This window comes from Oscarella lobularis, chromosome 12 (genome assembly GCF_947507565.1).
Source record: "Oscarella lobularis chromosome 12, ooOscLobu1.1, whole genome shotgun sequence".
NCBI lineage: Eukaryota > Metazoa > Porifera > Homoscleromorpha > Homosclerophorida > Oscarellidae > Oscarella > Oscarella lobularis.
The window spans coordinates 165,182-188,992 of record NC_089186.1 but is presented as its reverse complement, the minus strand read 5'-3'; the positions used below and the strand labels follow the sequence as shown (position 1 = coordinate 188,992).

The 23,811-nt window shown below is 47.6% G+C and overlaps 2 protein-coding genes and 1 long non-coding RNA gene across 7 annotated transcripts; 2 read left to right on the top strand and 1 right to left on the bottom strand.

The window, feature by feature from the left end:
- The first annotated feature begins 120 nt into the window (after positions 1 to 120).
- LOC136194057 (uncharacterized) lies at positions 121 to 21,019 on the top strand. 5 transcript variants are annotated; one of them, XM_065983078.1, is made up of 30 exons: positions 121 to 179; positions 239 to 364; positions 419 to 517; positions 11,241 to 11,437; positions 11,494 to 12,258; positions 12,546 to 13,081; positions 13,176 to 13,557; positions 13,739 to 13,827; positions 13,882 to 14,658; positions 15,040 to 15,861; positions 16,048 to 16,785; positions 16,841 to 17,029; positions 17,088 to 17,221; positions 17,274 to 17,330; positions 17,391 to 17,503; positions 17,562 to 17,666; positions 17,722 to 17,831; positions 17,886 to 17,970; positions 18,031 to 18,142; positions 18,193 to 18,365; positions 18,416 to 18,565; positions 18,623 to 18,737; positions 18,790 to 18,893; positions 18,944 to 19,001; positions 19,056 to 19,672; positions 19,727 to 19,799; positions 19,857 to 19,922; positions 19,969 to 20,271; positions 20,324 to 20,606; positions 20,660 to 21,019. In XM_065983078.1, the coding sequence occupies exons 6-30, from the start codon at positions 13,039 to 13,041 to the stop codon at positions 20,854 to 20,856; spliced, it is 5,895 nt and encodes a 1,964-aa protein (XP_065839150.1). In that variant the 5' UTR covers positions 121 to 179; positions 239 to 364; positions 419 to 517; positions 11,241 to 11,437; positions 11,494 to 12,258; positions 12,546 to 13,038; the 3' UTR covers positions 20,857 to 21,019. The 5 variants fall into 5 exon arrangements, with proteins under 5 accessions (XP_065839150.1, XP_065839154.1, XP_065839152.1 ...); XM_065983077.1 differs by lacking the exons at positions 121 to 179; positions 239 to 364; positions 419 to 517 and adding exons at positions 10,754 to 11,036; positions 11,084 to 11,180; XM_065983080.1 differs by lacking the exons at positions 121 to 179; positions 239 to 364; positions 419 to 517; positions 11,241 to 11,437 and adding an exon at positions 738 to 769.
- Positions 20,854 to 23,422, bottom strand: LOC136194060 (uncharacterized). The gene is made up of 8 exons (XM_065983087.1): positions 23,265 to 23,422; positions 21,799 to 23,021; positions 21,604 to 21,744; positions 21,490 to 21,546; positions 21,336 to 21,434; positions 21,202 to 21,279; positions 21,016 to 21,150; positions 20,854 to 20,969 (listed from the first exon to the last, which is right to left on the bottom strand). Exons 2-8 carry the CDS (start codon positions 23,017 to 23,019, stop codon positions 20,907 to 20,909), a joined length of 1,794 nt encoding a protein of 597 aa, XP_065839159.1. The 5' UTR covers positions 23,020 to 23,021; positions 23,265 to 23,422; the 3' UTR covers positions 20,854 to 20,906.
- Positions 21,563 to 23,794, top strand: LOC136194062 (uncharacterized). Its single transcript, XR_010671514.1, has 3 exons — positions 21,563 to 23,402; positions 23,453 to 23,502; positions 23,585 to 23,794. It is a non-coding gene; the product is annotated as an uncharacterized lncRNA (long non-coding RNA).
- Positions 23,795 to 23,811: the final 17 nt, after the last annotated feature.

Genomic DNA, 23,811 nt, shown 5'->3' with positions numbered 1-23,811 from the left:
GCCTTAGTGTGGCCATATCTATGGTGTGGCAATCTGTTTCGCGGCCTCGCCAAGTGAGAGCGCATGCGCAGGGAAATATCTTTGTGTGGGTTTCCTACACTTTTGCGGCAAAAATCAGGCCTTTCCGTAGAGTCATATGCTGTCTGAAGCTTGGTGAACATGTCGCGTTTGCTCGAAAAGTAAGTTCGTGGCTTTTTAGCTCACCGGGCACGCTCCCGTCCCTTCAACAGCTTTGTAGGAACAATTGGGTTGGATGGACGCAGGCCAACTATAGCCCAGACGCCAAGAAAAGCCGTCCGAAGCAGTAAGAATATAAAAAGAGGCTCCTAGACGAACAATAGTCTCGTCTCGAGCACAGAAACACGTAAGTTATTTTGCTTCTCAAACAAGCAAGCCATGCGCATAAGCAATTCCACAGGTGATAGAGCGATATGGCTCAGTGGGCGACCACGTAGACGCCTCGATCAAGCAAAGACCTCGCAGATACGACGCGTTTCGGAGAAACGAACATACAGAGGTAGAGTAGAGTTATCTAAGCGCCCGGCTTTAGCAACTCAGTCAGTCCCGCGTTTCTTAGGCGACCCTAATGCGATTAATCAATCGTACGCGTTGACTCTGCGGCGTGCAGATGCTATGCAGCATTCTCGCTATTGACGTCGACCTGATCCATTATCCCACAGTGGTCTCCACACGCGAATGATCCCGCTCTCAATCTACGCATTCCTCGCCTTCGCGACTCTCGTCATTCCAGTCGTCAGCGAATATACTTGTAAGCAAAAGAACCTAAACACCTATAGACCCCTTCATATGTTTCTCTCCCTAGGGGACCCGTGCTCGTTCCAAACGTGCAGAAAGGAGTCAAACACGCTCGGCTCGTTCTGCTTCGCCGCCAGGTGGCTCTACCACCCGTGCAGTCCGAAGGGCCACTACTGCGACTACGAACCCTATCTCACTATCGAATTCGAATTCATGCCTATGAACGTCAGCTCCGTTAGTTCCAATTGGTGGTTCGGAATAGGCTTCTCGCTCAATGAAGCGATGCCTAATTCCGACATAGTAACTGCATATTTAAATGAGACAAGCGGTCAAGCGATTGTGGAGGATCGTTTTGCTGACGGACGTTTCGAGCCGTCGAAGGCGGGCGACAGTCAAAATGAAACGATATTATCCGCGGGAAGTCGACGCGATGGAAGTCAAGTAATCCGATTTACGCGTCGAGTTTTCTCCGACGACGATCGCGACGTGGATTTGAGCGACGACGATTTTTTCGTTCTAATCGCTCTGGGACCGCTCATGGAGAATGGAAGTCTCGGCTATCACGCGGAGAATCGATGGCTATCTCCGGGAGTTATATTTTTTCCTGAGGCAAACGAGTGCCACACGTGCGACTGTCCGATGACTCCGCACTTCGGTCGAATAGAAGTGGTTAAAGAGAGCGAAGACGATTACGGTATTCCCGGTACTCCCTTTCCCGGCACGGTGATTCGATTCAGCTGCGAACCGGGCTATCATCTCGACGACGGCCCGAGCGAGAGGACGTGCCAGGCGAACGGCGAATGGACGTCGTCAGACGAGCTGGAGTGTCAAAGCAACGTCATGTGTAAGTTGGAACGTACTGCATATCCATTGAGTGGAAGCCTAGGCATGCTAAAAGTAAATAAATGTGCGATAGTGGGTGTGGGGTAGAGCGTTAATCTACTGATAGGGCGTATGGGTGGGCATGCTACTAATTTGAGAGTATGTGGGTGAGTGGGTAGAGCCAGTTACGACTATATCTGAGTATTCGAATCCCGTCTATGCATGCTATTACGTTAATAGGGCATATGAGTGGGTAGAGCGGCGTGGGAATCATCTGCATGATTGTAGTAATTAAAAGATTGGGTATTACATATACGTGGTGCATGATTGTATTAATTATAAGAGAGCCATATAACCGTACGCTGGTCATAGGGTTTTACATATACGTGGTGCATAATGTCTTCTGATATTTTTTTTTCTTTGGCGCTTCTAGGGGACATGTGCCAGGCGCACGGCTGCGCCGACGAGTCCGATCATTCGACGTGTTTCGACGTTCATTGGGCGTTCGTCGACGACATTCTCGGCGATCGCATCGTCGTTCAATTTCTCGGTCACACGACCGGCGACAAGTGGTACGGAATCGGCTTCAACAACGGGCTCCCGTCGACGGACGAGTGCGGATGCTCCGACGACGAGTGCGAACGCGTCGTCACGCGAGAGACGACGCGCTACGACGGCGCGACGATGATCGGCGCCGATTTTATCGTCGCTCGACACGCGTACGGCGACACGACTCGAATTCTCGTCGAAGATCGTCACTCGACGGGATTCGATCTTCCCGCCTTGGACGCCGATCAGAGTCAAGTTCGACTTCTTGACGCTCATTTCGACTTTATCAATCACGAGGAACAGGTGTATTACGTCACGAGGAATTTATCGTCGATCGACTTTGGTAATGATTCTGTTGATTTTGATTTTCCGTTCACCGTTCTCGTGGCGAGTGGCGACGTTCGCGACGACGGCGGCGACGGGGAAATCGCGTATCACTTCGCCGGTCGCGACTTTCATCCATGTCCTCTGTGCGGCTTGGACTTTCGAGACACGTGCCGTGCGTGTCCCGTGCATCGTTCTCTACCAAATCAACGTCTGTTCTACGGTGAAATGCTCAATTTTCCCGAGAGCACGGTCGAGTACGAATGCTTGCGCGGATACGAGATCGAGGTCGGTGGCGTGACGAAACGCGAGTGCACGTTCGAGGGAAAGTGGAACGATTCCCAACCGACCTGCAACCAGCTTTCGACATGTAAGAAAGGAACCCCGTAGATGAGATAGGCTATAGATGATTGCCTATGTTTTATGGAACCCCATAGATGAGATAGGCTATAGATGATTGCCTATGTTTTAATTAAGGAACCCCATAGATAGATAGATAGATAGATAGATAGAGGCATAGCACTCTATGGGGAACCTTATATCATTGTCTGTGTCTTTTTTTTACATCAACGTGATACCTATAGGAATCGTCTGTCTTCTCGTGTTTTCATTGTCTGTGCTTTTTTTTCTAGGGTCGGACTGTGACGTCGTTGCCTGTTCGACGTTGGATCCGTCTCGCTACGCCGCCTGCTTGAACGCGAGTTGGATAAGTCACGAAGACGACGGCGACGGCGCGTGGCTCACCGTCGAACTGCGCCGTCGCGTCGACGACGTCCTACCGCCCGGCTACGGCGTGTGGCTCGGCTTCGGCTTCTCGCATTCCGGCACAATGTGCGGCAGCGACTTAACAACGGCTTACGTCAGTTTATCCGACGGACGACTCCGCGTTGAAGATCGCTATGGCAACGCGAGCGGACGACCCGTCATCGACGACGATCAATCGCAAGTTCGCTTCGCAACGGGCCGATACGAAGACGGCGAGTTTGTCGTTCAATTCTCGCGGTATCTCGACACGGACGACGCGCAGGACGTCGTCGATTTGCGGGCGAATGCGTCGTATTTTCTCGTCGCCACCGGCGTCGTCGTGCCGGATCCGGCCGGCGTTTACGTTCACGGTCGACTCATGTATCACGATACGGCGAGTTGGAAGTCGCCGGGCGTCGTGAACGACTTTGCGCAGTGCATCGGATGTCCGCCTCTCGTGAACGAGACGGAGAATCGATACGTGAGTCATCCGCGTCCTATGCTTTTGACGGCTGGGGCTGTGGCTAAGTACGAGTGCATTGCACCCGGAAGCGAATTGTTTGGTAATGACACGCGCGTGTGTTTACCTAACGGTACGTGGACGGGAAGCGAACCCTTATGTGCAGGCAAGTACTCATACTTTACATGGACACGATATCTTCTATATATAAGAGTCTTTAGCTCCGTGTGTTACGAGGGTTGATCCTATTGACGGGAGTGTGATCGTCAATGTTTCCAACGTCGCTCTCGGTCCCAGTCTCGGCGATACGGCTCTCTTCTCGTGCAATTCTCACTTGACTTTGTGCGGAAACGAGACGCTGACGTGCGAGGCGAACGGGAATTGGTCGGCACCGGATCCGCTGTGCCGTCGTAAGTATAATCAAAATAGAGATTATATTTCTCTTGCAGTTTTTTTTAATGTTTTAGTGTTTTGTACCGTCCAAGAGGTGTACGTTGGAGATCGCGTTTTTAATGTGTGCATCGAATACACTCGCGCTCGCGAATTGAAGCCCTTGATCGCCGAGCCATCGCTGCTCAATATCAGCAACTTGGGATCAGTGGTACGTAACTCAGAAATATCAATCGAAAATAATAAGTAAATCTTTTTTTCAGGGATGGAAGCAAGTCAGAGTCACTTTATCTCAATTGAGAAATAGCATAAACGAAGAGGTAAATGTCCTTATCTTTTTCATTTTTTAATTTATGTTTGACAGATACGGCAAAGTGCGCCCAATGCCGTTCGAACGGGTCGTCTCACCGCCGACGAAGGTCGCGACGTCGCGAACGGCGTCGCGTTGCTATCGAGTCGAATTCTCAACGACGAGCAGTATGTATAGTCGTTTTATAAGAAAAGAGGCAACGTAGTATAAGTACTCTCTCCTAGGGCGGAGTATGTTTATGAAAGGAACGACGGCCAAGTGGTGAATCTCGATCATTTTCTTCGATCTTTGTTCTATTCTCATTTTCTTCCTGAAGACTTTGACACGAGGTAACGCTGTTGGCAGCATTTCTATTATGTGTTTTTGATTATTTTCTCTACAGGTTTGTTGAAATAATTGTTATCGATATATACGGCGTTTCGTCACCCGCTCTGTTGATCTGCATTCATCATTTCGGAATCAATGACGACAGTCCGGAAATTCAGCAGAACGGTAAGCGTCACACGTGCCGCCCATCCATCGTAGCTAATCGAATGTCTTTCCCTAAAGTGACAAAGCTCAACTATACGGAAGACTCTGAACCGATTCATCTGTTCGACAACTCACTACAAATAACCGATCCCGATCATGACAGGTATATATAATATTTAGGCTTTAAGAATCAAAGATTAGGCTCTCAATTTAATATTTAGACCCTAAGAATCAAAGATTAGGCTCTCAATTTAATATTTAGGCCCTAACAATCAATGATTAGGCCCTCAATTTGATATTTAGGCCCTCAATTTAATATTTAGGCTTTAAGAATTAAAGATTAGGCCCTCAATTTAATATTTAGGCTTTAAGAATTAAAGATTAGCCCTCAATTTAATATTGAGGCTCAAAGAATCAAAGATTAGGCCCTCAATTTAATATTGAGGCTCTGAGAATCAAAGATTAGGCCCTCAATTTAATATTTAGGCTTTCAGAATCAAAGATTAGGCTCTCAATTTAATATTTAGACCCTAAGAATCAAAGATTAGGCTCTCAATTTCCCTAACAATCAAAGATTAGGCCCTCAATTTAATATTGAGGCTCTAAGAATCAAAGATTAGGCCCTCAATTTAATATTTAGTCTCTAAGAATCAAAGATCAGGCCCTCAATTTAATATTTAGGCTCTAAGAATCAAATATTAGGCCCTCAACTTAATATTTAGTCTCTAAGAATCAAAGATCAGGCCCTCAATTTAATATTTAGGCCCTAAGAATCAAAGATTAGGCCTTCAATTTAATATTGAGGCTCTAAGAATCAAATATTAGGCCCTCAACTTAATATTTAGGCCCTAAGAATCAAAAGCAGGCCCTCAATTTAATATAAGGCCCTGACAATCAAAGATTAGGCCCTCAATTTAATATTTAGGCTCTAAGAATTAAAGAGTAGGCCCTCAATTTAATATTGAGGCCCTAAGAATCAAAGATTAGGCCCTCAATTTAATATTTAGGCTTTAAGAATTAAAGATTAGGCTTTCAATTTAATATTGAGGCTCTAAGAATCAAAGATTAGGCCCTCAATTTAATATTTAGTGTCTAAGAATCAAAGATCAGGCCCTCAATTTAATATTTAGGCCCTATGAATCAAAGATTAGGCCCTCAATTTAATATTGAGGCTCTAAGAATCAGAGATCAGGCCCTCAATTTAATATTGAGGCTCTAAGAATCAGAGATTAGGCCCTCAATTTAATATTTAGGCCCTAAGAATCAAAGATCAGGCCCTCAATTTAATATTTAGGCTTTAACAATGAAAGATTAGGCCCTCAATTTAATATTTAGGCTTTAAGAATCAAAGATTAGGCTCTCAATTCAATATTTAGGCCCTAAGAATCAAAGATTAGGCTCTCAATTTTTTATTTATGCCCTAACAATCAAAGATTAGGCCCTCAATTTAATATTTAGGCTCTTAGAATTAAAGATTAGGCCCACAATTCTATTTTTAGGCCCTAAGAATCAAAGATTAGGCTCTCAATTTAATATTTAGGCCCTAAAAATCAAAGATTAGGCCCTCAATTTAATGTTTAGGCCCTAAGAAATAAGTCTTTATAAGGGGGATGTTCATCAATTGTTTCTTCTCTCAGATACAAACTTCGTTCGGCAACGTGTCTCATTACGCCTATTATTGGTCCTTTGAATATAGGCGACGAAATACTTGCCGTTGAATCGTCTTGCCCTGCGTTGATTTCTTCTACCGTTAGTATACGTAGTCTTGTCTTGTTTGAATACCCCTATGTTTTTTCTAGTATGATGAAGTGAAAGGCGAGCTGAAGATGAGTGGAAACGCGACGGAGGACGATTATTCTCTGTGTCTCAACGCGGTCACGTATGAGCACAGAGGCGAAGTCGCCTTCGCCGCTCAACGAGACGTGACGTGTTCCGTTTCGGACGGAATTCACACTGACGAAGTCACAGTGACGTAAGCGCAATAATTCCTACGTTTATATATATATATACTGTTTTTCAATATTAGGATAATGAATATTAATGTAAATGATGCGCCGGCTGTTTCCTTTCCCGGCAACGAAATCAGCGCAAGTCGCGTCTATACAGAGAACGGCCCTGATACACTGCCCTTCGAAGGCGTTCATCTCAATGACTCTGACAATCTCTACTTGCAAGGGTATAGCAATAGCACCTAAGACTTTGTGTTATCCGGATTTGGTATTATATACAGGGCTCGGATTTTTGGCTTGAATTTGCTCGACGGCGATCGTTTGGAGATTCGTCAAATGCATCATTCACTGTCTTTCAACGAGTTTTGCGATGAAAATCGCTGTGGAATTGTACGATTCAAAGTAATGGGGTTTTATATAAAGGTTATGATATTTCTGCGCAGGAAATTTTTGGAATGGCGACTATAGACACCTACACTCAAGTCGTCGCTTCGGCGATTTTTAAAAATGCGGGCGTGAAACCGTATTTACTTTTCGGCGGCCAACGGTACGCTAATCCCAAAAAATCAAAAGATTACGTATCAAAATCGGTTAACTCTAGATTTGTCATTTTGTCTGTATTTGACGGAGAACTTGAATCAAACGCCGTCACCGTCACGGTAACGACTAATCAACAAAAAAATTAATAATGAATCTCCTATATATAAAGGTTGATGTTGTTCCTTTCAACGATCCTCCCGTCTTCCAGTTCGCAAACGCCTCCGATCCCTCGTCGCATCGCGTCGATTATCTCGAAGACGGGCCCCCGGTGCGCGTCGCCGAATCCGCGACGCCGATTCTCTTCGACGTGGACAGCGCCGCGGGCTCTAGTCTACGATGCACGGCAACGGGGCTTCGAGACGACGCGTCTGAGCGTCTAACCGTCGACTCGACGATGGCACAGTCGCACGGGTTAACGGTGCAAACGGCTCTCATTCGTTCCGACGTGTTTGAGTTGATTGTCATGGGTAATTCGACCTTTGACGTCTATCTCAGTCTTTTCCTCACCGTCGCGTATGAGAATGCGAGGAATGAACTGACGGGTGGTGTTCGTCTCGTCTTTTGCTCCGTTTCGGATTCGCATAACGCTACGTCGGAGAACGTGACGATTTTTGTGGATGTTATTGAGAAGAATGACCCTATTGAGATTCGTCTTGGCGTGGAGACGCCCAAGACGACGTTCGTCGAAGGGTCGTTATCCGGTGTTTACGTCATCAACGCTCCTCATCGCGTCGAGGCGTTTGATAGCGAAGGGCAGGGCGTCGAACGCGTGGAGTTCACTCTAAGGTATACATACGTACATGAGCAATGATTGAAGTATTAATTTTACTTAGGTCTGATCCACCGGGTTATCTTGATTCGAACGAATTTATTTTTGTTCTCAAGACTTTACCGGACGGCTTAGCCGTACGTTGGCGCCACCCCCGTATAACCTAACCTCACTCTCCCCCTTTAGTTCAATGCCCACTCTGGCTTGCACAAACTAATTTTCACTTCCACCGTTTCTAACCTTTCTCTCAACGTAAGTTCCTTTGTTTTATGCATCAATATCTTAGCCTCTTTCCTAGATCATTTCTTATCTAGCACGTGCCGTTATGTACTTCCATCAGGCTGATGAACCGACTCTATTTGTCAACGAAACGATTCCAATACATCGTTACATCGACGTCGTAGTACACGATACCGGTCATCCGTCCGCCAATACGACAATAACGATCGAAGTTTGCATTCGCACGATCAACGATCACGCACCGAAAATTCAATTCAATTCGTTATTTCCAAGTGTTTCGTCGTCGAACTGCATTTCCGTTCGAGACAACGACAACGGCGAGGAATCAAGAGAAAGTCGCTCTGTGCAATCTTTTGCTAAGGTACGATGATCAATGATAGTGATATTAATTTATTAGTTTTTTCTCTTTAGTCTCGTCGTCTTGATGTTGTTGGACTGCTAATATCGTCTCCTTCCATCAAGCCGGGTACCTACGTGTCTGTGCACTTCTCTGCGAACACGAACAAGCCGAGAGTGCTACGTGCGTCCGATTTGGCGTCCGTGCTCCGCGTGGAGCCCTCGCAGATCAGAGCCGTTCCTCACATCGGCCTCTGGCACGGAAACGAAACGCTCGTCATCCTCTTCACCGGCTACGGACAAAAGGGCTGGGACATACCAAGCGATTGGCTGTCGATCACCTTCAGAACACCAAGAGGTAAAAAAAGAAAAAATCTAAATTTGAGTTTAGGAATATTTTTTTTTCTGAGGTCGGTGTCATCCGAATGAGGCGTGCAAGACGGGCGTTTGCAACGAGATGGAAACGTCGTGTCCCGCCACGGGATCCTACAGTTCGGCTTCAATCTTTCACGATCACCATCGTTTGGACGTCGATTTCGTTGTCAATGCCGATGCCCTTCCGCAAGACGACGAAGACTCGCGGAGCCATTTTTATACATCAGGTTAGAGATACTGTATTGTGTGCAGGCACGCGTTTTAATAATAAGCACTAGATGATGATAGGAGTTGGCTTATGAGTTTGTCGTAACGATCCTATAGAGAAAGTTAGAAGAACGTATTTAATTAATTAATCTTGTACCGGAGCGTCTCGCTTGAGTTTTTGCGTTGACGGTAAAAGCGCTTCGGTGAGCGTCCGTAGAGAGCCGCGCCGAATGGCGCCGATTCTAGTAACCTTTCGGCACATTCTAAGATTTGCGAGCTCGTTATAACCTGACAATAACGTAGAGGAGCTAGGATAGGCGCGTATTGGATACACGTACGTCGATTTGTTGGAGGGAGATGAGAAACGATAGAAACGTTCGATTCTGAGTTTCTCTCGTTTTCGTGTGTCCGTTAGCCTGCGCGAACGAACATTCGACGATGCTGTAAATACCTAGAGTTCTTTACATCGTACCACGAATTGTTTGGTTATGTTTCCAAGCATTCCCTCCGTCTCTTCTCTAAATGCTCTTTGTAGCATCTTGGTTACGTCGTGCGAGGGCAAAGAGACGAACTAAACACGTACATGTACCACTTCAGAAAAGTTAATCATAGACGATTTACTTTTATATTTGCTATGGTTACGATATTGAGTGCGCCGATCCCCCACAGAAACCGTGCCTGAGACAACTCCACGTCGTCCAACTGCTCGAAGTGGGGCATCCATATTTGATCATTTTTCAGAATCCGCTGATTCTATTGAAACCGTCGTTTCACCCGATCGAGATGACGACACGATGCTCCGTGCACCCGTGTGACGTCAAGGGGGCGTGGAAGTAGTGGAAAAACTTCCAATGGCGGTTTATTTGAGAGCAGAAGTCCAGGTATCCAAGCTCAGCGTCGCTGCTTTGCCACGTTTGTGCATAAGAATCAAGAGGTGGTGGGCGTTAACGAGAAGATTTCTCATTTCTTTATGCCCTTCTTTTCGCATCAAACCGAGGCGACTATTACGCTGTATCAATCCGCGCACGAGGAGACTCGCTACGTAACCGATGAAGGGGTTGGGCAATTAAAGGGCGAGATGAAATTGAGCGACCCCAAATGGAAGGATTGTTTTATTCCTGTGATGAGCAAAGCGATTTCAGCTCTTCGTACTTTTATATCGGGTCATCTTTTTGATAAGCTTCTTCAAAGTAGTCTTATCACCTCTGATCAGTATGAGCGGTTGACTAAACTTGATAGAGATTCGAGATCTATCCGAAAGTCCGAAAGTTCTTTCCCCGTTGTCGTGGGAGCGGTCCTGTTTGGACACGACTCGACGGAGACTTTTTTAGCGTAGACTAGCAACCCATTTTATCATATGTGGACTATTAATCACGGTTTTTAGTTTTCGTCAAATCATCAATTCGATCGACCTTTTTTCGGTAGTATGTATTTCACGTGTTCTTGTTTGCACTCCGATTATTTGCAATCGCCGCCGAGATAGGGCGCATGCGCAGAGAAATATGCTTTGTGTAGTTTCCTACACTTTTGCGGCAGAAATCGGGCCTCTTCGTGAAGTCGCATGCCACCTGAAGCTTGGTGAACGTGTCGCGTTTGCTCGAACAGCGAGTTCGTGGCTTTTTAGCTCACCGGGCACGTTTCCGTCCCTTCAACAGCTTCGTAGGAGCGATTGGGTTGAATGGACGCAAGCCAACTATAGCCCAGACGCCAAGAAAAGCCGTCCGAAGCACTAAGAATATAAAAAGAGGCTCTTAGACGAACAATAGTCTCGTCTCGAGCAGAGCGCGTGAACAGGTTTTCCTTCTCGAACAAAAAAGCCGTGCGCATAAATAATTCCACAGGTTATAGAGCGATATTGCTCAGTGGGGGACGGCGGACGCCTCGATCAAGCAAAGACCTCGCAGATACGACGCGTTTCTCCGAAACGAACATACAGAGGTAGGGTAGATTATCTAAGCGCCCGGCTTTAGCAACTCAGTCAGTCCCGCGGTTTCTTAGGCGACCCTAATGCGATTAATCAATCGTTACGCGTGGACTCTGCGGCGGTGCGGATGCTGTGCAGCATTCTCGCAATTGACGTCGACCTGATCCATTATCCCACAGTGGTCTCGACACGCGAATGATCCCGCTCTCAATCTACGCATCCCTCGCCTTCGCGACTCTCGTCATTCCAGTCGTCAGCCAACAGACATCATGTAAGCAAAAGAACCTAAACACCTATATAGACCCCTTCATATGTTTCTCTCCCTAGGGGACCTGTGCTCGTTCCAAACGTGCAGAAACGAGTCAAACACGCTCGGTTCGTTCTGCTTCGCCGCCAGGTGGCTATACCACCCGTGCAGTCCGAAGGGCCTCTACTGCGACTTCGAACCCTATCTCACTTTCGAATTCGAATTCATGCCTATGAACGTCAGCCCGTTAGTTCCAATTGGTGGAATAGGCTTCTCGCTCAATGACACGATGCCTAATTCCGACATAGTAACTGCATATTTAAATGAGACAAGCGGTCAAGCGATCGTGGAGGATCGTTTTGCCGACGGACGTTTTGAGCCGTCGAAGGCGGGCGACAGTCAGAATGAAACGATATTATCCGCGGGAAGTCGACGCAATGGAAGTCAACTAATCCGATTTACGCGTCGAGTTTTCTCCGACGACGATCGCGACGTGCGTTTGAGCGACGACGATGTTTTCGTTCTAATCGCTCTGGGACCGCTCATGGAGAATGGAAGTCTCGGCTATCACGCGGAGAATCGATGGATATCTCCGGGACTTATATTTTTTCCTGAGGCGACCGAGTGCCACACGTGCGTCTGTCCGATGACTCTGCACTTCGGTAGAATAGAAGTGGGTTAAAGAGAACGAAGACGATTACGGTATTCCCGGTACTCCCTTTCCCGGCACGGTGATTCGATTCAGCTGCGAACCGGGCTATCATCTCCACGACGGCCCGAGCAAGAGGACGTGCCAGGCGAACGGACGTCGTCACACAAGCTGGTGTGTCGAAGCAACGTCATATGTAAGTTGGGAATCCATAGCGTACCGCATTGAGTGGAAGCCTAGGCATGCTAAAAGTAAATAAACGTGCATGATGAATTCGATAGTACGTGGGGGTGGGGTAGAGCCAGTGACGAGTCTTCAAATACCGTCTATGCATTCTATTACGTTAAATCTACTGATAGGGCGTATGGGGTGGGAAACATCTGTATGATTGTATTAAAAGAGAGCCATATAACCGTACACTAGGACGTTCACATATATTGTAATGGATATGCCTTCTGAAATTTTTTTCTTTGGCGCTTCTAGGGGACAGGTGCCAGGCGCACGGCTGCGCTGACGAGTCCGATCATTCGACGTGTTTCAGCGTTATTTGGATGTTCGTTGACGACATTCTCGGCGATCGCATCATCGTTCGATTTCTCGGCCACACGACCGGCAACAAGTGGTACGGAATCGGCTTCAACACCGGGCTCCCGTCGACGCGCTACGACGGTGCGACGATCATCGGCGCCGATTTTATCGTCGCTCGACACGGACACGACTCGAATTCTCTTCGAAGATCGTCATTCGACGGGATTCGATCGTCCCGCCCTTGGACGCCGATCAGAGTCAAGTTCGACTTCTCAGCGCTCATTTCGACTTTATCCATCGCGAAGAACAGGTATATTACGTCACGAGGAATTTACCCAACCAGGTGAACTGCTCAATTTTCCCGAGAGCGCGGTCGAGTACGAATGCTTGCGCGGATTACGAGATCGAGGTCGGTGGCGTGACGAAACGCGAGTGCACGTACGAGGGAATGTGGAACGATTCTCAACCGACCTGCGACCAGCTTTCGACGTGTAAGAAATACCTTAGTTTTCCATTTTCTATCTTTAATACCAGAGATGTCATATTACATCTATGGGACTTTTTTCATTGTTTATGTTTTTTTAGGGTCCGGCTGTGACGTCGTGTGCTTGAACGCGAGTTGGATTAGTCACGAAGACGACGGCAACGGCGCGTGGCTCACCGTCGAACTGCGCCATCGCGTCGACGACGTCCTACCGCCCGGCTACGGCGTGTGGATCGGCTTCGGCTTCTCGCATTCCGGCACAATGTGCGGCAGCGACTTGACGACGGCTTACGTCAGTTTATCCGACGGACGACTCCGCGTTGAAGATCGCTATGGCAACGCGAGCGGACGACCCGTCATCATCGATCAAGCAGTTTCCAACATGGACATGAAGGGGTATTGCTCAGTGGGCGACCCCACATACGCCTCGATCAAGCAAAGACCTCGCAGATACGACGCGTTCGGAGAAAGGAACATGTATAGGTACGTACAGTAGATTATCTAAGCGCCCGGCTTTAGCAACTCAGTCAGTCCCGCGGTTTCTTAGGCGACCCTAATGCGATTAATTAATTAATTAATCACCCCATTCGTGTTGACTCTGCGGCGTGCGGATGTTATGCAGCATTCTCGCGATTGACGTCCACCCTGATCCATTGTCCCACAGTGGTCTCGACACGCGAATGATCCCGCTCTCAATCTACGCATCCCTCGCCTTCGCGACTCTCGTCATTCCAGTCGCCAGCGAATATACATGTAAACATAAGAACCTAAACACCTATAGACCCCTTCATATGTTTCTCTCCCTAGGGGACCTGTGCTCGTTCCAAACGTGCAGAAACGAGTCAAACACGCTCGGTGCGTTCTGCTTCGCCGCCAGGTGGTTCTACCACCCGTGCAGTCCGAAGGGCCTCTACTGCGACTACGAACCCTATCTCACTATCGAATTCGAATTCATGCCTATGAACGTCAGCTCCGTTAGTTCCAATTGGTGGTTCGGCATAGGCTTCTCGCTCGATGACACGATGCCTAATTCCGACATAGTAACCGCATATTTAAATGAGACAAGCGGTCAAGCGATTGTGGAGGATCGTTTTGCTGACGGACGTTTCGAGCCGTCGAAGGCGGGCGACAGTCAAAATGAAACGATATTATCCGCGGGAAGTCGACGCAATGGAAGTCAACTAATCCGATTTACGCGTCGAGTTTTCTCCGACGACGATCGCGACGTGGATTTGAGCGACGACGACGTTTTCGTTCTAATCGCTCTGGGACCGCTCATGGAGAATGGAAGTCTCGGCTATCACGCGGAGAATCGATGGCTATCTCCGGGAGTTATATTTTTTCCTGATGCGGACGTGTGTCACACGTGCGTCTGTCCGATGACTCCGCACTTCGGTAGAATAGAAGTGGTTAAAGAGAACGAAGACGATTACGGTATTCCCGGTACTCCCTTTCCCGGCACGGTGATTCGATACAGCTGCGAACCGGGCTATCATCTCCACGACGGCCCGAGCGAGAGGACGTGCCAGGCGAACGGCAAGTGGACGTCGTCATACGAGCCGGTGTGTGAAAGCAACGTCATATGTAAGTTGCGTACCGCGTATCCATTGAGTGGAAACCTAGGCATGCTAAAAGTAAATAAATGTGCATAATGAATTCGATAGTATGTGGGTGTGGGGTAGAGCTACTGATAGGGCGTATGGATGGAAGCCTAGGCATGCTACTAATTTGAGAGTATGTGGGTGGGTGGGTAGAGCCAGTTACGACTAGATCTGAGTATTCGAATACCGTCTATGCATGCTATTACGTTAATAGGGCGTATGGGTGGGTAGAGCGGCGTGGGAATAATCGGCATGATTGTATTAATTAAAAGAGAGCCATATAACCGTACAGTGGTCATCATAGGGTTTTACATATACGTGGTGCATATGTCTTCTGATATATTTTTTTCTTTGGCGCTTCTAGGGGACAGGTGCCGGGCGCACGGCTGCGCCGACGAGTCCGATCATTCGACGTGTTTCAGCGTTACTTGGTTGTTCGTCGACGACATTCTCGGCGATCGCATCGTCGTTCAATTTCTCGGCCACACAACCGGCGACAAGTGGTACGGAATCGGCTTCAACAACGGGCTCCCGTCGGACGACTTCAGCTCCAGCTCGTGCGGATGCCCCGGCGGCGAGTGCGAACGCGTCGTCACGCGAGAGACGACGCGCTACGACGGCGCGACGATGATCGGCGCCGATTTTATCGTCGCTCGACACGCGTACGGCGATACGACTCGACTTCTCGTCGAAGATCGTCACTCGACGGGATTTGATCGTCCCGCCTTGGACGCCGATCAGAGTCAAGTTCGACTTCTCGACGCTCATTTCGACTTTATCAATCACGAAGAACAGGTGTATTACGTCACGAGGAATTTATCGTCGATCGACTTTGGTAATGATTCTGTTGATTTTGATTTTCCGTTCACCGTTCTCGTGGCGAGTGGCGACGTTCGCGACGACGGCGGTGACGGGGAAATCGCGTATCACTTCGCCGGTCGCGACTTTCATCCGTGTCCTCTGTGCGGCTTGGAGTTTCGAGACAGATGCCGTGCGTGTCCCGTGCATCGTTCTCTGCCAAATCAGCGTCTGTTCTACGGTGAAATGCTCAATTTTCCCGAGAGCACGGTCGAGTACGAATGCTTGCGCGGATACGAGATCGAGGTCGGTGGCGTGACGAAACGCGAGTGCACGTTCCAGGGAGTGTGGGACAATTCTCAACCGACCTGCGACCAGCTTTCGAAATGTAAGAAATACCTTAGATCATTGCCTATGTTTTCATTGTCTGCATGTAAGGAATGCCATAGATGTGATAGCACCCTATTACATCGATGGGGATTGTCTGTCTTTTCATACTTCTTTTTTCATTGTGTGTCTTCGTATAAAAGCCTATGGGAATCGTCTTTCTGTTTCATTGTTTATGTTTTTTTAGGGTCGGGCTGTGAGGTCTCTGCCTGTTCGACGAGGGATCCGTCTCGCTCCGCCGCCTGCTTGAAATCGAGTTGGATTAGTCACGAAGACGACGGCGACGGCGCGTGGCTCACCGTCGAACTGCGTCGTCGCTTCGACGAAGTCCTACCGCGCGGCTACGGCGTGTGGCTCGGCTTCGGTTTCTCGCCTTCCGGCACGATGTGCGGCAGCGATTTGACGACGGCTTACTTCAGTTTATCCGACGGACGACTTCGCGTTGAAGATCGCTATGGCAACGCGAGCGGACGACCCGTCATCGACGACGATCAATCGCAAGTTCGCTTCGCAACGGGCCGATACGAAGACGGCGAGTTTGTCGTTCAATTCTCGCGGTATCTCGACACGGACGACGCGCAGGACGTCGTCGATTTGCGAGCGAATGCGTCGTATTTTCTCGTCGCCACCGGCGTCGTCGTGCCGGATCCGGCCGGCGTTTACGTTCACGGTCGACTCATGTATCACGATACGGCGAGTTGGAAGTCGCCGGGCGTCGTGAGCAACTTTTCGCAGTGCATCGGATGTCCGCCCTTGGCGAACGAGACGGAGAATCGATACGTGAGTCATCCGCGTCCTATGCTTTTGACGGCTGGGGCTGTGGCTAAGTACGAGTGCATTGCACCCGGAAGCCAATTGTTTGGTAATGACACGCGCGTGTGTTTACCTAACGGTACGTGGACGGGAAGCGAACCCTTATGTGCAGGCAAGTACTCATACTTTACATGGACACGATGTCTTATATATATAAGAGTCTTTAGCTCCGTGTGTTACGAGGGTTGATCCTATTGACGGGAGTGTGATTGTGAATATTGCTAACGTCACTCTCGGTCCCAGTCTCGGCGATACGGCTCTCTTCTCGTGCAATTCTAACTTGACTTTGTGCGGCAACGAGACGCTGACGTGCGAGGCGAACGGGAATTGGTCGGCACCGGATCCGCTGTGCCGTCGTAAGTATAATCAAAATAGAGATTATATTGCTTTTGCAATTTTTTTTTAATGTTTTAGTGTTTTGTATCGTCCAAGAGGTGTACGTTGGAGATCGCGTTTTCAATGTGTGCATCGAATATACTCGCGCTCGCGAGTTGAAGCCGTTGATTGCCGAGCCGTCGCAGCTCAGCATCGGCGCTTTAGGATCAGTGGTGCGTGACTCAGAAAAATTAATCAAAATAATAATAAGTAAATATTTTCTAGGGATGGAAGCAAGTCAGGGTCACTTTATCTCAATTGAGACATAGCATAAACGAAGAGGTAAGGATGTCCTTATCTATTTTAATTTATTAAGTAATTAATTATTTTTATATTTGACAGATACGGCAAAGTGCGCCCGATGCCGTTCGAACGGGTCGTCTCACCGCCGACGAAGGTCGAGACGTCGCGAACGGCGTTGCGTTGCTATCGAGTCAAATTCTCAACGACGAGCAGTATGTATAGTCGTTATATAAAAGAAGGCGCTACCTAGTATAAGCACTTTTCTCCCAGGGCGGAGTATATCTATGAAAGGAACGACGGCCAAGTGGTGAATCTCGATCATTTTCTTAGATCTTTGTTCTATTCTCATTTTCTTCCTGAAGACTTTGACACGAGGTAACGCTGTTGGCATGATTTCTATTATGTTTTTTTGAATTTATTTGCTCTACAGGTTTGTCGAAATAATTGTTATCGATATATACGGCGTTTCGTCACCCGTTCTGTCGATCTGCATTCATCATTTCGGAATCAATGACGACAGTCCGGAAATTCAGCAGAACGGTAAGCGTCACACGTGCTCATCCATCTTAGCCAATCGAATGTCTTTCCCTAAAGTGACAAAGCTCAACTATACGGAAGACTCTGAACCGATTCATCTGTTTGACAACTCACTACAAATAACCGATCCCGATCACGACAGGTATATATAAAAAAATAAATCATTATAAGGGGGATGTTCATCAATTGTTTCTTCTCTCAGATACAAACTTCGTTCGGCAACGTGTCTTATTACGCCTATTATTGGTCCGTTGAATGTAGGCGACGAAATACTTGCCGTTGAATCGTCTTGTCCTGCGTTGATTTCTTCTACCGTTAGTATACGCAGCCTTGTCTTGTTTGAATACCCCTATGTTTTGTGTAGTATGATGAAGTCAAAGGCGAGCTGAAGATGAGTGGAAACGCGACGGAGGACGATTATTCTCTGTGTCTCAACGCGGTCACGTATGAGCACAGAGGCGAAGTCGCCTTCGCCGCTCAACGAGACGTGACGTGTTCCGTTTCGGACGGAATTCACACTGACGAAGTCACAGTGACGTAAGCGCAATAATCCCCACGTTTGTACCGTATATAATTTTTAAAAATAGGATAATGAATATTAATGTAAATGACGCGCCGTCTGTTTCCTTTTCCGGCAACGAGTTCACTGCAAGTCGCGTCTATACAGAGAACGGCCCTGATACAGTACTCTTCGAAAGCGTTCATCTCAACGACTCCGACAATCTTTACTTGCAAGGGTATAGCACCTAAGACTTTGTGTCATCTGGATTTAATTAACGTGTTGTTATATACAGGGCTCGGATTTTTGGCTTTAATATGTTCAGCGCTGACGGCGATCGTTTGGAGATTCGTCAAACGCATCATTCACTGTCTGTCAACGAGTTTTGCAATGAAAATCGCTGCGGAATTGTACGATTAAATATGATGCGGTTTTAATTAAAGGTGGATGATACTTCTGCAGGAAATTTTTGGAATGGCGAGTATAGACACTTACACTCAAGTCGTCGCTTCGGCGATTTTTAAAAATGCGGGCGTGAAACCGTATTTACTTTTCGGCGGCCAAAGGTACGCCAAAATAAATCAAAATAGATTACTAATTAAAATCGGTTGCCTAGGTTTTTCATTTTATCTATTTTTGACGGAGAACTTGTGTCAAACACCGTCAACGTCACGGTAACGACTCATTGACAAAATATCAATATTTATTACTGTATCTCCTATATAAAGGTCGACGTTGTTCCTTTCAACGATCCTCCCGTCTTCCAGTTCGCAAACGCCACCGATCCCTCGTCGCATCGCGTCGATTATCTCGAAGACGGCCCCCCGGTGCGCGTCGCTGAGTCCGCGACGCCAATTCTCTTCGACGTGGACAGCGCCACGGGCTCCAGTCTACGATGCACGGCAACGGGGCTTCGAGACGACGCATCGGAGCGTCTAACCGTCGACGCGACGATGGCGCAGTCGCACGGGTTAACGGTGCAAACGGCTCTCATTCGTTCCGACGTGTTTGAGTTGATTGTCGTTGGGGACTCTGCCTTTGACGTCTATCTCAGTCTTTTCCTCACCGTCGCGTATGAGAATGCGAGGAATGAACTGACTGGCGGTGTTCGTCTCGTCTATTGCTCCGTTGCGGATTCGCATAACGCTACGTCGGAGAACGTGACGATTTTTGTGGATGTTATTGAGAAGAATGACCCCATAGAGATTCGTCTCGGCGTGGAGACGCCCAAGGCGACGTTCGTCGAAGGGTCGTTATCCGGTGTTTACGTCATCAACGCTCCTCATCGCGTCGAGGCGTTCGATAGCGAAGGACACGGCGTCGAACGCGTGGAGTTCACTCTAAGGTATACATCATACATGAGCAATGATAGATGAACTGGTGTATTAATTTTACTTAGGTCTGATCCATCGGGTTATCTCGATTCGAACGAATTTATTTTTGTTCTCAAGACTTTACCAGACGGCTTAGCCGTACGTGGGCCACTCCTGATAATCGTCTTGTATAACCTAACCTCACTCTCCCTTTAGTTCAATGCTCGCTCTGGCTTGCACAAACTAATTTTCATGTCTACCGTTTCTAACCTTTCTCTCGACGTAAGTTCCTTTGTTTTATGCATCAATATCTTAGCCTCTTCTCTAGGTTATTTCCTATCTAGCACGTGCCGTTATGTACTTCCATCAGGCCGATGAACCGACTCTATTCGTCAACGAAACGATTCCAATACATCGTTACATCGACGTTGTAGTACACGATACCGGTCATCCGTCCGCCAATACGACAATAACGATCGAAGTTTGCATTCGCACGATCAACGATCACGCACCGAAAATTCAATTCAATTCGTTATTTCCAAGTGTTTCGTCGTCGAACTGCATTTCCGTTCGAGACAACGACAACGGCGAGGAATCAAGAGAAAGTCGCTCTGTGCAATCTTTTGCTAAGGTACGATGATCAATGATAGTGATATGTAATTTATTAGTTTTTTTCTCTTTAGTCTCGTCGTCTTGATGTTGTTGGACTGCTAATATCGTCTCCTTCCATCAAGCCTGGTACTTACGTGTCTGTGCACTTCTCTGCGAACACGAACAAGCCGAGAGTGCTACGTTCGTCCGATTTGGCGTCCGTGCTCCGCGTGGAGCCCCCGCAGATCAGAGCCGTTCCTCACATCGGCCTCTGGCACGGAAACGAAACGCTCGTCATCCTCTTCACCGGCTACGGACAAAAGGGCTGGGACATACCAAGCGATTGGCTGTCGATCACCTTCAGAACATCAAGAGGTAAGAAAGAAAAAAATCTAAATTTGAGTTTTGGGAATATATTTTTTTCTGAGGTCGGTGTCATCCGGAAGAGGCGTGCAAGACGGGCGTTTGCAACGAGATGGAAACGTCGTGTCCCGCCACGGGATCCTACAGTTCGGCCTCAATCTTTCACGATCACCATCGTTTGGACGTCGATTTCGTTGTCAATGCCGATGCCATTCCGCAAGACGACGAAGACTCGCGGAGCCATTTTTATACATCAGGTTAGAGATACTGTATTGTGTTCAATAGAGTCTAGTAAGTGTGCAGGCACGCGTTTTAATAATAAGCATAAGCCTTAGATGATGATAGGAGTTGGCTTATGAGTTTGTCGTAACGATCCTATAGAGAAAGTTAGAAGAACGTATTTAATTAATTAATCTTGTACCGGAGCGTCTCGCTTGAGTTTTTGCGCTGACGGTAAAAGCGCTTCGGCGATCGAGCGTCCGTAGAGAGCCGCGCCGAATGGCGCCGATTCTAGTAATCTTTCGGCGCATTCTAAGATTTGCGAGCTCGTTACAACCTGACAATAACCGTGGAGGAGCTAGGATAGGCGCGCATTGGATACACGTACGTCGATTTGCTGGAGGGAGATGAGAAATGATAGAAACGTTCGAATCTGAGTTTCTCTCGTTTTCGTGTGTCCGTAAACCTGCGCAAACGAACATTCGACGATGCTGTAAATACCTACAGTTCTTTACATCGTACCGCGAATTGTTTGGTTATGTTTCCAAGCATTCCCTCCGTCTCTTCTCTAAATGCTCTTTGTAGCATCTTGGTTACGTCGTGCGAGGGCAGAGAGACGAACTAAAACACGTACATGTACGTATCACTTCAGAAAAGTAAATCATAGACGATGTACTTTTATATTGGTGACAGTCTTGCAGAGACTTAGACCTTTGTCAGGCTGATGAATACTCTGCACGCATGCAAAGGGGTATCACAGCGCAATTAACGTCGTTACGTGCTACGGTACCTCTTTCATGATTAGCGTGCATAGTATGTGGAGATCAGCGCTACTTTGCACTATTTCGCGGAGTAGCAGCTGAACTGTAGTCAGCCCAGTCGATCCGTTTAGAAACGGGTCAATTATTTCGCGTAGCCGCACTTCTATGCTCTACGCGACGCGCGTTTACGAAACGAATAATTGACGACGGGTTGAAATTTTCACCTTCTGCTTGTTGAGGCAGTCAAACGAATTCGTTCTCGTCGCCGCCGAATTCAGTAAGCGAGCATTAACAGTCGTATTCCGAATTCTTATATCTCTTCTCGCCGCTTTCTCGGCGTTCTGATCCGACTCGAACATGAGTAGGCAAAGTCGTTGCGAAGACCGTATGACGACATTGGCAACGGGTATCGCGCGAAAACAGCGCAGAACGTCTTTGGGTCGCGCGCCATCCGGCAAATCGGTGAGTAACACTTTACCCGGGGCTGGTCGATGAATTCGATCGTCGTTGGGATGAGACCGATGTTGGGCAGCGTAACGACAGACCAACTTAAATGACCCTATAACGCGATTGTTAAGTTCCTCGACGCACGCTTCGGCTGACTCGTGATAAGCGAAGGCGACGAACGCGTAGTGATCGACGGGTCGATTATAGTCCTTAACCTGGCCGAATTGGTAGACGTAGTCGAGCTTGAGTTCATCGTCACTGAACCTCGTTTTCTTGTTATTGATTGTGGTGACGAGATTACCGATGTAGACTTGGGTTTGACCTGCAATTTCGACAGTGTAGTCCGCGGCCGCGGGTGGTGGTGGCGCCGCGGTGGCCACTGCGGCCCAACTGCGCAGTGACGTGACCCTCTCCGATAGATCATCTCCGATTATGTCAACGGTTTTAGTTAGGTTTTCCTCGCCCCAGGTTTTAGTAAGCTCGTTACAACACGGTTGTCTATCTTTTAACATAGCCCGCGTTTCTTCCTCGGTTTCAGTAGAGTATCTTCCTTCTTCAATATCTGTTTGTTCTTTCACTGTACGTATGACGCAGATGCCGTTGTTTTCCGGCGATAGATACGTTTCCACGTCCCAGTTCTCTTCCTGCCTACGCGTTACCGTTGTTCCGTCTTCGGTGAAAGCGAAACGACTAGGCACGGGCAATTCGTCGCGGTTGATTTGCTCGCGCACGTCGCTCAGTTTATACGCGCGCGGCACGCGAACGAATCCCACGGCGTTGTCCCGATTGTCGAGCGCGATTTTTAGTTTGACTTGTTCGCACATTTTAACGATTTTTTTCGCTTGAATTGCTGCTATGCCCATGTCTTTGAGATCGTCGACTGTAAGCTCGGCGACGTCTTCTATTGTATCGATGTTTTCTTCGGCGAAAATTTTGATTATTTTTGTCGAAGCTCCTTTGCAGATCGACCCGATGACCCGATCCCTTATGTCCGTCATGTCTGTGAATGAAAATGTATGCAACTATTATTAGCATATCGAAAGTGACGTAATTTTCCTGCTTTACACCTTGGCTAACCCGTCTCGGCCTCCCCAGTCGTTTAGTCTAGCCTAACTTTTTAGCTACAATGATATCGCGCAATTCCTAAGTTGCAGAACTTATGTCTATGGGCGGAACTCGCTCCGCCCATGACCACAGCCTTCATAACACTGATAACAGTCTTTTCAGTTGCGGCATTTTGTACCTTATGGTTGGATCTTTCGTAGTTTAGCCTATGTGCAGAACAGGTAGGGTCTTCCTCCAGGGTTCTAACTACATATGATTATCAGCCGAGACGACGTAGGCAATTGAATGCGCAAAGAAACGTCATGTGACAGACCATGTGAGTTTCAATTGACTTTTATTCACGATCAATTAACTGTTGTTCTTCAGTCAGGGATGGCTGTTAAATGTACGCTCTGTCAACAAAAGTAATCTATCGGGTAAGAATTGATGCTTATTATTTTCAGTAGATTGCGCGTGCCCTGGTATAAGGAAGTGGCGGAAGTAACACTCTTTTTGTAGGCTCAAGGGTTAGGGGAGTGTTAGGATTCTGAGAAGAGGAGCCAGAAGCAGAAGCAGCAGAAGGTCAAAGTACTACCTGCAAGATCGGGTTTCTTGGATGTATTTGACGAGAATAGCCAAATTCCGCTTATTGGCAAGACTTGAGTGCAAGTGAGTTCACAGCTATGGTTTCCTGTAAGAGCTCTATAGAGTCATTCTGTTGCTGAGTGTAGAGAAATTAAGCCTCT

What these genes read in the sequence shown, in the direction of transcription:
- LOC136194057 (XM_065983078.1), top strand. Translation starts at nt 13,039, where the DNA reads ATGTGGAACGATTCTCAACCGACCTGCGACCAGCTTTCGACGT. An exon ending in ACCGATCCCGATCACGACAG is followed by an intron (nt 17,971 to 18,030) that starts GTATATATAAAA and finishes TTCTTCTCTCAG; the next exon opens with ATACAAACTTCGTTCGGCAA. An exon ending in CTTTACCAGACGGCTTAGCC is followed by an intron (nt 19,800 to 19,856) that starts GTACGTGGGCCA and finishes CTCTCCCTTTAG; the next exon opens with TTCAATGCTCGCTCTGGCTT.
- LOC136194060 (XM_065983087.1), bottom strand. Translation starts at nt 23,019, where the DNA reads ATGACGGACATAAGGGATCGGGTCATCGGGTCGATCTGCAAAGGAGCT. An exon ending in ACATAACCAAACAATTCGCG is followed by an intron (nt 21,280 to 21,335) that starts GTACGATGTAAA and finishes TCGTTTGCGCAG; the next exon opens with GTTTACGGACACACGAAAAC. An exon ending in AACTCAAGCGAGACGCTCCG is followed by an intron (nt 20,970 to 21,015) that starts GTACAAGATTAA and finishes CTTTCTCTATAG; the next exon opens with GATCGTTACGACAAACTCAT.